This window comes from Protopterus annectens, chromosome 6.part1, assembly GCF_019279795.1.
Source record: "Protopterus annectens isolate FY-2018-M chromosome 6.part1, PAN1.0, whole genome shotgun sequence".
Classification (NCBI taxonomy): Eukaryota; Metazoa; Chordata; order Ceratodontiformes; family Protopteridae; genus Protopterus; species Protopterus annectens.
Window position 1 is genome coordinate 484,450,147 of NC_056738.1, and position 14,312 is coordinate 484,464,458.

General features: G+C 37.5%; 1 protein-coding gene across 2 annotated transcripts in view; it reads left to right on the plus strand.

The window, feature by feature from the left end:
• ACADL (acyl-CoA dehydrogenase long chain) overlaps nt 1-14,312 on the plus strand; it is a 603,582-nt gene that overhangs the window by 74,300 nt on the left and 514,970 nt on the right. For both annotated transcript variants that reach the window (XM_044075941.1, XM_044075942.1), the window contains exon 3: nt 14,127-14,264. In XM_044075941.1, coding sequence (XP_043931876.1) covers nt 14,127-14,264 — 138 coding nt within the window. The remainder of the gene's footprint in view (nt 1-14,126; nt 14,265-14,312) is intronic.

A 14,312-nucleotide genomic window follows, 5' to 3' on the forward strand; every position in this document is an offset into this window, starting at 1 on the left:
GAAGTCTAGATCTTTCTTTTCTTAACCACCTTATGAAAGTTCTAAAATTCAGTATACTCTCCAGGAACTTTTACCTCTGATTTCCCCCTTTAGGTTTTTTAGTGACCCTAGATTTAAGGGATGCTTATCACATTCCTGTAGCACCAGATTTCAAATGTTTCTTGAGGTTTTTCTGTGTCTGGATCACAGTTCGTTACCTGCATTACCGTTTGATCCACTACTACAATGGTATTCACAAAGTGTCTTGCTCCATTGATAGCAGTAGAAGGTATTCACATTTTTTCCTTGTATAGACAAACCTGCACATTTGCAGAGTCATTGTCAGAAATCTCTTACTTGGGTGAGGGAGCACTTTCTCAGACTGGGGTTTCAGGAGAACATCCAAAAGTCTTGTTTGACTCCTCCCCACAGGATTGCTTTCCTGGGGTGTTTTCTAGATTCTTCAGTTCAAAGAGCTTCTCTTCCATAAGAAAAAAAAGTATATCTATATCTATTCTGGAGTTTTTCCATTCAGACCAAAGCCTAAGTAAGGGAATTTTTCAGAGTACTAGGTTTCATGGCATCCATGATTCATTTAGCCAGACACCACATGAGAAAAATTCAGTAGTACTTAAAATTAGTATGGTTCTCAACATCAACACCATCCTTCTCAGAATGGAGATTCAGGTGAACATAAGTCTTTTGGACTCCTTTCCACAGGATTGTTTTTCTGTAGTGTTTTGAAGATGGCTTCCTGTTTACATTTCGTCACTAGTAGTACCAAGTGCCGACATTCTAAAAACAAAGACAACAAATACAGGAGAATGGTAAATATTGAACATTGTTCTCCTTTAAACTTTTTTTTTGTAGGGGAACAAACCCCCCCACACACACACACACACACACACACACACTACCACCACCACCAACCCAGAGATTGTTATAAGTCAGAGAAAAGGGAATATTCCAAAAAAATGGAAGGCCATCTTGTACTTGGTATATGTAAGTTTGTTTTTTTGGCCATTCAGTCTCCATATTACTGAGCTTGCTAAAGAAGGTCCCAACATTTCAAATCGTAACCCCCTAGATTCCTCAGTTCAAAAAGCTGTTCTTCCACAGGAGAAAGTAGATCACATCTAGATCTATTCCTGAGTTTTTCCACTCAGACCAAAGCTTAAGCAAGGGAATTTTTCAGGATACTAAGTTTCATGGCATCCATGATTCTCAGTGGTAACTAAAATTAGAATGGTCCGAACGTCGGCATCCTCCTGACATTCCAGAATCCACTTTTGAAATTTGTAAAAAGGAAATCCTTTGTTGGAGAGACCAGTTTTATCTGAATCCAGGTTTCCCAACCATTTTTATCTGAATCCAGACCTCCCATTTTCCCTTCCAGCATAGTCTGTAACTACAGACGCCTCCGACTTTGCTTGGGGGTGCAGTGTTTTTGGGAGTTTAAGTACAGGGTCTGTTGTACAAAAAGGACAGACCAAAACACAAACATAAGAGATGTTGGCAGTAATAAATTCTCTGTCATATATGGTCCCCTGGACCATTACAACTGGTTACAGATAGCACTACAGTAATGTGGTACATAAACAAACAAGGGAGGATCTGATCGTACCCCTGTGGTAGGCTGTGATATAGCTTCTCAGCTAAGTCTGATGTAACAGATATGTTACATCCTATTAGAGCGAACTTCTGTGCAAACTAACTGAGCAGGACCAGAATACACCCTCATGAATGGAAATTGATCGGGGGTCTTCCAGGAATTGGTCCAGTTGTGGGAGACCCCTTTAGATAAAGCTGTTTGCCTCCATTTACAGCAATCATCTGACAAGATTTTGCTCTAAGACTCCATGTAAGAATGCCTGGAAAACAGATGCAATTCTTTTCATTGGACAGGAATGTTCGTATGCTTTTCCACTGATATACCCAAGGTCCATTGTGAATATCATTGAGGCAACTCCTTCTGGCCCAGGCAGCAGTGGTTCTCCAGTGTTTTGGAAATGGACAAGGGCAATTACCACAAGCTTCACCATAGACTGGACTGGACCTACTCACACAAGATATGGGATGGTTGGTACAGTCCAACTTGAAATAACTTCAGCTAACTGCCTGTATGATAGAATTTTAATACCTTTTAGGCATGCATTTTCTGAGGACAAGCACCGTGTATTAAGGGAGGCATACCTACTACTTTGAAATCATATGTTAGGAAATAGAAAATATTTTGTAGCTAGTGTAAAGAGAAGAGCTAGGATTCTTTTACGGTTAATATTTCCCTGGTTCTACAGTATTTGTGCAAGTTATTATCCTTTCTAGCCTTTCTTACTTCTTTGTAAAGATGTACTTCATGACCGATGGGCAGATATGCTGAAATGATCTTCCCCTTTCAACATATTTCCACAGTAAACTGTTTCTGAAAAAGGTGTTGCATACTAGACCTCGTTGAAAACCTGTGGCTCCTTCTTGTGATCTTAACTGTTTTTGAAAAATTTAAGTCTTGCTCCATCTGAACCAGTTCATCAACTGATTCAAGGTTTTTAACATGGAAATAGTTTTGCTGATTTCCGTAACCTCTTCAAGAAGAGTCGTAGCATGTATGGTAAGTTAACCTTATTTCATTTTCCACAAAGCTAGGATTTCCTTGAGAACTAATCCTCCTCCTTTTATGCCCAAAATGGTATCATGTTTAACTTTGAACCTAGCTATCCAACTTCCTGTCTTCTTTCCAGAACCTAAACAAATGAGGGAGAAAGGATTCTACAAATTCTGGATGTCCACAGTCAATTTGAATATTATCTTGACATAATGAAAACTTTTAGACACTTTGATCAGTTATTTGTTTCTTATGAAGGTAAGAAAAAAAGACAACCTGTGTCAAAGCAGACCACCTCCAAAAGGTGTCTCATGCTAGTAATTGTTTTTATTATTACTCTCATCAAACTAAAGCAGTTCCAGGCAGGATCAAGATTCACTCACTCTACCATGGTCTTGGCATCATCTGTGGCTTTTTGGGAAGAGGAAATGGATTCTAGGAAGCAGCAACTTGGTCCATTTGTACGTACATTTACAAAGCACTGCAAACTAGATTCCTTTTCTGGGGCCATTCATCAGGTGCTCCTGGACCCTTATCCTTTCTCCTCTCATTCAGCATAAGCTGCGTCAATCTGCCCATATAATGTAGGCTACTACAACATTGATCTATATGGTAAATCCTAGTACGGATGTTTTAGAAAATTTACCATAACAATAGATATCGGAATGATCACTGTTCAGTAGCTGTTTCCACCACCCATCCCACTTGTTTTTGTTGCCTGGATGAAGACTTCTAACTTTAGTTTCCTATCATTTTTTTAAACGCCTTTATTGAATTATCACTTGTGACAGGCACATTAAAGCAATCAAACTGCATTAACAAGTTCACGTTTACAAACATTATACTTGGGTTCATAGGTGTGTACTAGTCTAATGGCCCTGGAGCCTTTACAAGCCTAGCCCATAGGATTACCCTGGCATCGTGCCACCCGACCTTGGTTCCCAGTGCCTATGTCAAGTAGAGCCACTGGATTGATCCCCGTGGTGAATTTTGTATTTCACATCCAGTCATCAAGATCTCTGTTGAAGAGGGCCAGTGACGTGCTCTGTTTGACATGTATGAGAAGTCTTTTCCATAGCATGGGCAGTCTCTGGGCTCTGAACCTGCCCCTCCAGCATGTTTTGTTGATTGTGGTAATGAGGCAGAGGTCTCTGGAGCGTGTGGTGCGGAGAGATTGGGATTTCTTTAGATGTAGTATTTCTAACAGAGCAGGGTCAGACATGGCTTTGTAAGTCAAGCAGAGATTGCCTCTAAATAGGCAATATGAGAAAGATAATAGTTGGGAGTTTTTTGAGTCTGTCCATATAGCAGAAGTGTTTAAGGCGTAGGATCCTCTTTGTGAGGTACTTTTGTGGCCTCTCCCATTGTTGCAGGTGTCTATTGAGGTACATGCCAAATGGGGCATTGTACTCTGACTGGCCTAATGAGGGAAGAGTAGAGGGAGATAATGACCTCTTTCTTCCTGGATGCAAAACCCTTAGTAATGAGATGTGCCACCAAGAAGGACTTTCTGACCACAGTGGCAATGTGGTGGTCAAAAGAGAGGTTGCTGTCAACCTCTGTTCCCAGATCTTTTGTAATGCCTTCTATGTTCAGTGGACTACCATCGATGTGATAATTCATGGGAACCGGGTTTTTCCCATAGGGGACGACGACACATTTTTTGGCATTGAGCTTAAGGCCATGGTTCTGACACAACATTGTAAAAGAAATAAAAGAACTGGAAGTGAGATCTCTAGAAAAGGGAAAGAAAAATTACATATTTTTTGGAACAATGCATGCAAAAATAATGCTCAGGAGGAAGGGTAAGGTGTAAGAGAATCTGGAATTGAGTAGTTTAATGTTTGTATTTTGATTTTGGGATTTATTTATTCTATCTGTGTATTGCTTGGAAATAATGAAAAATGTTACTTCACAAATGTTGCTGTATATCGTATAACCTAAGCAACATTACATAAATTATTCAGTTGCTGCCCTTTTTTAAAACAAGAAATATCTTTTATTAAACCATCACTTATGACATGGGCAATCATACAGTTATATAAATGAAAACAGCCAAAAATAATGCACCCAATGGCCATTGACAAAAAATCTTACTTTATTAGAACCAAACACCATCAAAATCCATCAATTGTTAAGCGCTTTCATCATAGACAATGACTTCATCAGAACAAGATAAAATTCTCATGCTAAAAATGCCTGCATATATCCTATAGGTTAACGCATGATTGGCTACTTGATTAAATAGATCAATTAAGCAATAGGACTCTAGTCTCAGATATATAGGAAATGTGTATAGGGACAATGTTTAATAAAGCCTTCGTATTAAAAATGTATAAAAAGATTTTTTTGGTATTCCAAATATCATATAAATGTAGATACAAATATATATGTAGGTACATATATGACGAATGTTTAAACAATAAGTAGAGCAATTTACATTTTTTAAAAAGTGGACAAACTTTGATTAAATAATACCTAGTTGGTCTAAGGACCCCATTCCTTGATTTGAGTTGTATCCTTGAGAGCTGGTACTATAGAAACATTGTCGTTTACTCCTGGGGGGGGAGTTAGCAGCAAACCTAAATTGCCAAACAAGTTCCTTTTTGCTAAGCTGGTTCTTCCAACCCCCCCCCCCCCCCAGGTTCAATATCGACTATGTCTAGTGTGCCGAACTTAAAACCATGGAAATTTGAACAACTTCGGGGAATGCCTATACAATGTGTACAATTCGTATAAATGTTCGTAGATCCTACGTCTAAAGGATCTTTCCGACATAATATGCCGGACAAGTATCACACATTGCCAAGTACACTAACCTCTGTGTTCTACAGTTTCCATTCGTAAATGTGATGTTAGTCCTTAGTCTGTCACTCAATATAGTAACAGTTTCTCTGAAAATGAAACTACACTGTGAACAACAGCCACAACTTGTAGTCCCTTTAGCATTCTCATTTCCACTACAATTTTTAGGTGTTTCAACCAATTTATTAAGATTCATTCCCACTTTGTTAATAAAAAAAAGGTTGATCACCCAAGGTGTGATAAATGTCCTGATTAGTCCTAAAGATACTCCAATTTTTCTGCAAAATGGCCTTAATGTTTTTGGATAGTATACTATGTTGTACTGTACACGCTGTTGTATATGCTACAGATCCAATATGCGACTGAGAATTACCCATATGTAATTTTAAGAGATGCCCTGCCCCCAAAAGGGGGTTTGTACTTCATACCCCATTCATGATAAACTCCATCCAAGATTGACTCCACCATACCTTTGGATACCCCTTTGTACAAACATATTCATCAAAGTAACAAATTCTTTTTTGACATTAATCAATTCAGAGGTCATTTGGGCAATGCGTATGGCCTGTCCTTTAATATTACTTTTCTTTTGCGACAAAGGGTGATGGCTAGAAAAATGTAGGTAGGAGTTGCAAAACGTACTGTAAAACCATGAGTGTTATGAGAAATTTAATGTATCCAAGAATGATAATTGTAGTTCATGATAGGAAAATGTGAATTTGAAGAAGGTGGTAGTCCCATTCAAATAATCTGTGAATTTCAGAATGTTGTCCTTGCCCCCCTTCCCTAGAATAAAAATATCGTCCAGGTACCGGTTATATAATAAAACATGTTCAAGCCACCAAGTGCTGTTAAAAGCATGTTTAAGCTCCCATCCAAGAAGGACTATATTGGCATACACTGGTGCACAAATAGCTCCCATGGCCACTCCAAATATTTGTTGGTAATACTGCCCTTCGAAATGGATGTAATTATAGTCTAAAACCATAGACATCAATTCACAAATTAAAGTAACCTCCCCATAAGTCAGACTAGAATCAAGAAATAATATCTTCAAAAGTGTTCCATACCATCCTTCTTGGGAATACATGTAAATAAGTCCTTGACATCTATAGTTAGAAAAATAAGATCTAGGCTCCATATATCTTGGCCAAGTTGTCCCAGAAACTCCCAAGAGTCCCTAACCAAGTGTGGAACTACCTCAACAATGTGCTTTACCTTATTTTCCACAAAGCTGGACAAATTATGTGTCTTGGACCATCTGGCAGACGCTATAGGTCGAAAAGGAGGTGAAGGAACACACTTGTGCACCTTGGGTATGCCAAATATAACCGGGACCCTAGAGTGAGCATTACTCAACAAATTATAGGTGTCCCGGTCAATACGTTGGTCCAAAAGAAATTCTAGCAGGAAGCTGTCAGTACATTGATATCCAATGTGTATCTAATTGATGGACACTTGTGTATAGTTGTCCTGATTTAAATAACAAATCCTGAATAATATTAATATAATCAGTAGTGTTAAAGATGACTATACCCCCTCCCTTGTCAGGGGTCATGATGCAAACTGACCTACCTCCTCTAATTTCATTTAATAAAGTTCTCTCTTAAAGGTTTTGTCTCTAACCTTAACCCTAATGACCTGCCCAAAGTTGATAAAAATCCTCCATGACCGCTGTCTCAAAAGTTTGTATTAGAGGATGCAGGGGAGGATTATATATACTAGTTTTCCTGAAACCAATCTTCTCATTGTGAGATCCCTCCTTTTCTGACAACATAACCTGGAAATTCAATTTCCTAGTATAGAAATTAATGTCCAGAAGACCATCAGCCATGTCAGGAATATTAGCAGGCACAAATTTAAAACCCTTCAAAAAGAGTGAAAGTATTCCTTGGTGATGGGTCTGTTGGTATAGTTGTATATATTAAATCCTTCAAAAGTATGGATAATGTTATGAACATTTCTTATATGGGTGCATAATTTAATGCTATTGCCTTCATTTTAGTTTTATTAATTTTGTATCCCGAAAAGATTTGAAACGGTCTCAAAATGTTCCAAAAAACTGTAATGTCTCTCTCTGGTTTTGTCACGGATAAAATATAATCTGCAAACAGAACCAGCTTTTCTTGACTGCCATACCAGTTATATCCTTGAATTTCTGAGTCCTTTCTTTTCTTTGCCAGTAGTTCTAAATATAATGTAAATAACAAAGGGGAAAGAGGACAACCCTGTCTTGTTCTTTTGCTCAAGCAGAAATTATCAGAGAGGACCCCACCCATTTTAATTTTTGTCTCCAATCCCTCATATATCCTCCTATTCAACCTTTTATATTTTTTTTTCAGGAAATCAAATGCTTCCATTGCCCTGCTCATAAAGTCCCAGTGTACTGTCAGATGCTTTCTCTGCATCAGGAACCACCAACAACAATGGTATTTTCTTACAGTCTGCTTCCCTGTGAATCATCAATGTTCTGTTAATGTTGTCAAATGTTTGCTTCCCGCCACAAAACCATATTGATCCATATCTGTCAATTTTGACATTACTTTTGCCATTCTTTTAGCCATTATAGACATGAACGCTTTACAATCCTGGTTTAGTATTGAAATGGGCCTGTATGAAGCTGGATTTGATGGCATTATTGCTACCACTGATTTCTTCCAGGATTTTGGTGGTACTTCTCTTAAAATATTGATCAACAAAACCTTCCAGATTTTTATCAGTTTTTCCCCTCCTATCTTCCAAACTTCCACAAGAATACCATCTATTCCTGGAAACTTTCCTGTAGATTGGGTAAACATCACAATTTTTATCTCATCTCCTCCTATCCTAACCGTTAGTAATTGAGCCTCATCTATCGCTAACCTTTGCTTATTTAATTCTTCCATAAACATTTCCATTTGTATCTCTTTTGATTTCCATATTTCTCCGCTTTATACAGACTTTCATAGAATTTCCAAAATATTTCCAAAACATCTATAGTATCTCTTGTTTCCTTCCTTGATGTAGACTCCCTAAGCTTGGCGACAGTCCTTTCTGTTCCCCGAGTCATTATGCTAAAAGTTTTTGTGCTGTAGTGTTACTGTGCTGTAGCGTTACGATCAAAAACAGTTCTTTCTAAACTTGTGTATATTATTGAGGTAATTTTCTGCCTAACATTCTGCAGTTGATCCTCCTCTTGTTCTGTGAGATTCCCCCAATTCTGCAATACTTTAACATTTGTCAGTCCCTGTAAATAATTCTTGTTACTCCTTAACCATAACTTCCTTTCTTTTCTTTCCACCCTATTTTTAAACTTCATCTTTAATTTTATCCCACTCCCTTGCTTTATTTTCAGAAGTAATTTCTATCTTCTTGAATAGCGCCTGAATAATCTCCACTACCTGTTCCCTAAATTCCTCTCTTTTCGACAGAGAGGTGGGAAAGTACCAGTGTCTCATTTTTATTTCATTACTCTGTGATTTTGTTTTAGTCATTACTGATGCATGATCTGAAATAGTTATTGGATACATATCAAGACCTTCAGTTAAATACACATGTTCCTGTGAAATGTAAATTCTGTCTAGCCTAACCCAGTTTTTATATCTTGGGGAATAATGTGTAAATTCACTCCAAACTCTTATTACTGAATTCACATCTTTAGTTTCCTATCATTAAACTGTTCAGGACTCTAGCCTCCCTTTCTCAGTTGGTATGAAAGCTCTGAAGTGCTTTGAGCCGAAACCTGTCTGTTTAGTTCATTTCAAACTGAATAAAGGTTGGAGCACATGGAAAGTGTCCTTGAAATTTTGGAAAATGGCCAGCTGTAATATCCAGTATATGATATACTTCTTATAGCTAATCATACTTGCAGCAATAATCATTTGAATATCTACTGTTGTAAGTTTTCTTGCACAACTGGATTTTCTGCCACGGGTATGGTCTGTTACATGGGGAGATTGCTGTATTCCTGTATAAAATCTGCCTCAGTTTTAGGTTTGGGAAAAGCCGCCATGAGACTGTTATTGCTATGAAAATTTGAAAGCTCCTTATTGATAGCATACCTGCGTGGGATTTTAGATAAGTTGGTTTGTAGCAAGGAACATTTTCCAGTCAGCTTATTTGGCTTTATGGTTAGTTTGATTAGTTTACATTCTTGTAGAGCCATACACCTGAGAGGAGATTGTATCTGTCCAGCTCCTGTTCTAATGGCCTAATAGTATAAAGGTGTTGTTTCTGCTTACATGATTCACTCGTTTCAGCACCTGTTCCTGTATTGTAATGCGGTGATACTGATGGATGCCACTCCTACACAGAGCTTAGGATGTCTCCTAGCAGAATCTGTGTGTAATCATTAAGACTGATGTATCCTGTGAAAGTAATTCTTAATCCAGTGAGCTCTAGAGGATTATTTTTTCTTGACCATCATGAGATTCCACCCCCAACACCCACACATGCAAACAGATGCGTGCCTACACACACACACACACACACACACACACACACACACACACACACACACACACTTATTTTAAGCCAGGTCTCTTTAAGAAATGGTAAAGAATGTCAGGAATTTTCCCCTGTAAGCCGCATCGCCACATCTCTGGAAAAGCTTTCTTTTTTTTTTTTTTGCTGTTAATTAGTTTCAGGCTTGAGATAAATGTGTGTTATTACATGGCCTATTTTAACCCTTCCATGTATGTGGGAAACAAAGGCATAGTATTCTGAACTGAGAATTGCTTTTAGTATGCCCTCCAGTAAAAGTATTTAAAATAACATACCTAAAACTGGTTCCTGGTAATTCTCAAATTGCACTCTACCTGAAGTAAATTTGTTTAAAATAATATACTTAAACTCATTCCAGGTAATTTTCAAATTAATGGGCCCTGTAGATTTGAAAATACGTCCAGTATCTGGGTCTTTTGCAAGAGACAATGGGAGTTGGTAGAGGGAAGTTATGTGAGACAGTCACCATAACATTGGATCTGGTTTCCTGTAACATATCCATAGGGTAGACATTCACCATAACATTAGATCTTTGAGTCAATCTCCTACAGCATATCCATAGGGTTTCCCATTATTTTGCCTCTTGCTGCCTTTCTGAAATCTAATTTTATTTAATGGTTTGTATAACCCTCTATGACCCATGTTAAACCCTTTGTATATGAGAGATTGGAGCCAAAAATTAAACTGGTAGGTTTCCTTTCAGTTGTCTGAACAGAGGAACCAGGCAGGAGTGTCTCTGCATTTTATTTAGAGCCATTGACAAAGAAAATAAGGGACTCAGAAATTCAAGTGTATAATTGGTATGGGGATAAAGAAAAGTTGGCTTTATTTGCAGATAATATTTTGTACATGACAAAACCAGAAAAGGACATCGAGTTGTGGAACACTCTGAGGCAGTTTCAGCTCTTTCCAGGATATAAAATTAATGAAAACAAAAGAAAGGCTATAACTGTAAAGTATAATGTCCTCTAGTATTGAAAAGGATTATTTACTGAGACACGAAAAACAGGAAAATACATTCAAAAATGAAAAATATGTTGCTGTTGGTAAGGTAGTGCTGGATAGGACTGCTGGAAAAACGTGATTCTGGCACCATCTATTGCAGACTTATCTGATATAGGAGTCTGCTGCCAGAGTATCTCTTTAAGAGCCATTAGTATGGTGAGTATTGTCATAACACCTTAAACTGAAAAAGGCGATGTGGTATTTTTTTCTTTACATGATTTTGATATTTCTGCCATAGACTGCAGTTAAGAATAAGGAGAAGCTGTGGTGGCTGTAATACTTTGACAATAAGGGCATATTGAATTCAGGTTCATATATGCCCATATCAATTTTAAATCATGATTATTAAGTGTCTCTGCCTGTAATAGCTAAAAGAATGACAAAGGTGTTGCCAAAATTGGTATATGTGGATCACTGTCCCTTTGTGGAGGGGAAGCAAACACTTGACAACATTATTAGAACAGTAATGATCCACAGGGAAGCGGAGTGTAAGAAAATGCTACTGTTGATGGGGGGGGGGGGTCTTGATGCAGAGAAAGCATTTGACAGAGTAAGCTGGGATTTTTATGAGTAGAGCAGTGGAAGCATTTGCATTCCCTGATACAATAATAAGATTAATTAGGAAGATATATGAGGGATCGGAGGCAAAACTTAGTGGTAGGTTTTGTCTCAGTTGTCTGAACAGAATAACCAGGCTGGGGTGCCTGTATATTATATTTAGAGCCATTGGCAAAGAAAATAATCAATTCCAAGTATACAATTGGTATGATCAAGAAAAGTTGGCCTTATTTGCATATAGTAATAATTTGTACCCGATAAAACCAGAAAAGGGCATCTCAGTGTTGCGGAATAGAGCGTTTCATGTCTTTTCAGGATATAAAATTAATGAAGACAAAAGAAAGGCTATAACTGTAAGATATGTACCCACACATGAATTGATTCAGCAATATCCATATTTATGGGGACATGATAAAATTAAGTATTTAGGAGTATGTGTTAAAAAGGATTCTTTTAGGTAGCTGAGGATATGTGGAAAGAGACCAAACAAAAGATGATACAAAAACTATGAAATTGGAAGCTGCTTTTTATGGATAGCAAAATACAAGCAGTGAAAATGTTTTTAGTCCTTTAGTTTTATATACAGATCAGGTATAGTTTTATCAAGCAAAGGAGAAGTTGTGGACAGTAATTTAATAGAGTTTAATTTTATCTTTGAGGGGAAACGGTCAAGGGTCAAGTAGGATAGGTTGATCCTTCCAATAGAACAAGGTGATATTTAGGATTACCTGATTTGAAGGGATATTTTAGAGCTACACAGTTAAGGATCATACATACAACACAAGCATAAAACTATAATTCAAAGTGGAAAGGGATGATGAAGCATGGGAGAAATTCAATAAATTAGGAGAGAGTGATTTTGGATGCAGATCTTTAGGAGAATAACAAATTAGGAGAGAGTTATTTTGGATGCAGATCTTTAAGGAGAATAACAGCCATAAAGTGTATTATGTTTATGAAGTAGCAGAAAGTATTCAAAAAACCAAGCTAACACAAGAGTGGAGAAAGGAGGTTTTGCAGATGATGACTGCAATTAGAGGTACAGAGAATAAGTAAGAGGCACTTGGAATTTACTGGAGGAAACTGGTAAAGGAACAAAGGTACTGGGGACAAATAATTAGAAAGGTAATAGAATGGGAATAGGCCAAGAAAGCATTTGGACTGCAAGTTAGAGATTGCCTTCCCTATCAGGTATTTATATCGGAGTATAGGCAAAGAGAAAGGGGTAGAGGAATCCTAAGTGAAAGAACTGCTCTGGTATAATTTTTAGTTGAATCTAGAACAGAAGCCAATATTAAAAAGGGATAGTTAGTAGGGCATTTATAGTATTGCATGATAACTATAATAGGAGTCAATCAGAGAAGGTTAGAAAGGATTGGGAAGAGAGACTAGATAAACAGTTTACAAGAAAAAAATGGGAGGACATATGTATGGCTCCCAAATGTGCAACAAAGTCTGGAATATTCAAGATTTTTGCTTGGAAGTGTTTGCATATGTATACCTCAAGCAAACTCCATAGAATTTTTTTCTCAGGTAGAAGGCAAATGATGGTGTGTGATGGGGAAGAGAGAGTTGACTCGAAACCTATGTTTTGGAAGTTGTCAGACTTCGAAAATTTTCTACAGAATATTCTGTCAGATATATTGGATGAGCAAATGGATGTAACTAAGGAAATTATTTTTTGAGCTAGGCTACAGGATCTGAATTACCTAGACAGAAAAAGGCCTTGTTAATTTTAATTCTGGTGGCTGCCAAAAAGCAATTACTAAAAAATAGATATCAAAGTCTAAACCAACTGTATTTGAAGTAGTGAGTATTGTAATAGATAAAAGAACTGGAAATTTGATCTTTATAAAGGGTTGGAGCAAATTACATAGAAAAGATGGAAATTGTGGGAACAATACATGTAGAATAATGTTTTGGAGGAGGAGTGAGGTTTAAAGGAAATCGGGAGTTGATCATTTTATGTAATGTTGGATTGCTGTTAATTGTTTTAACTATGAGCACATTGACATGGTTTGTTTTCTTGTATGTAAATGTATGTTTGCTTGTGTCTTGTGATGATTCATCAAAGATGTGAAAAAAAGAATGTGGAGAACTAAAGCATAGAGGAGATATGATATTTCCCAGGAATACAGCATCCTGATAGTCAATATGACATCATCTGCTGGTAGAGAGCATTTTCCCTTTTGTCTACCCTGAATCCTACCCCTATGCTGTGCAGTACTGTAAATGGGAATTGTGTTCATGTTCCATCATGACATGCACATGCCCTCACTTTTGTCTGCCTGAGCTAGAGCCTTTAACCTCTTCCAGGGGCTTTAGGCTGAAAGGAAGCTCACCAGCCCTTGAAATGGGTAAGACGGCTTTAAACAGGTTATTCCCAACATCATACTCTGAGTTGACTAACTGGACCTACTACTCAAACTCATATCTTTAGAGTCACAGTCAGATCTTCATTTCTCTCTCTCTCTCTCTCTCTCTCTCTCTAGCACAAAGATGACAGTGGTGTCAGTTGTATTTATTTATATAACATTCTTGTTTTCGTTGGGCATTAATAATTGCCAAGCTGATTTACCATTACTATTAATATATTTATATGCCATCAAGGCAGCAGAGGAGTTATCGTCTATATTATGTAGAAGTGTAAAATTTGTTTCTTGAAATTTTATTTATTTATTTATTTTTGGTCTAGATGGGAAAAACTAGGTCAAGTCAGCAGAGAGGTTTGGGAAAAAGCTGGACAGCATGGGTTGCTTGGAGTCAACACTTCAGAAGAACATGGTGGCGTTGGTGGTGATCTTCTCAATGCTGCTGTTGTTTGGGAAGAGCAGTAAGTAGTACAGTAGTCTTCATTTATGTGTATTTGAAAAAATCTAGA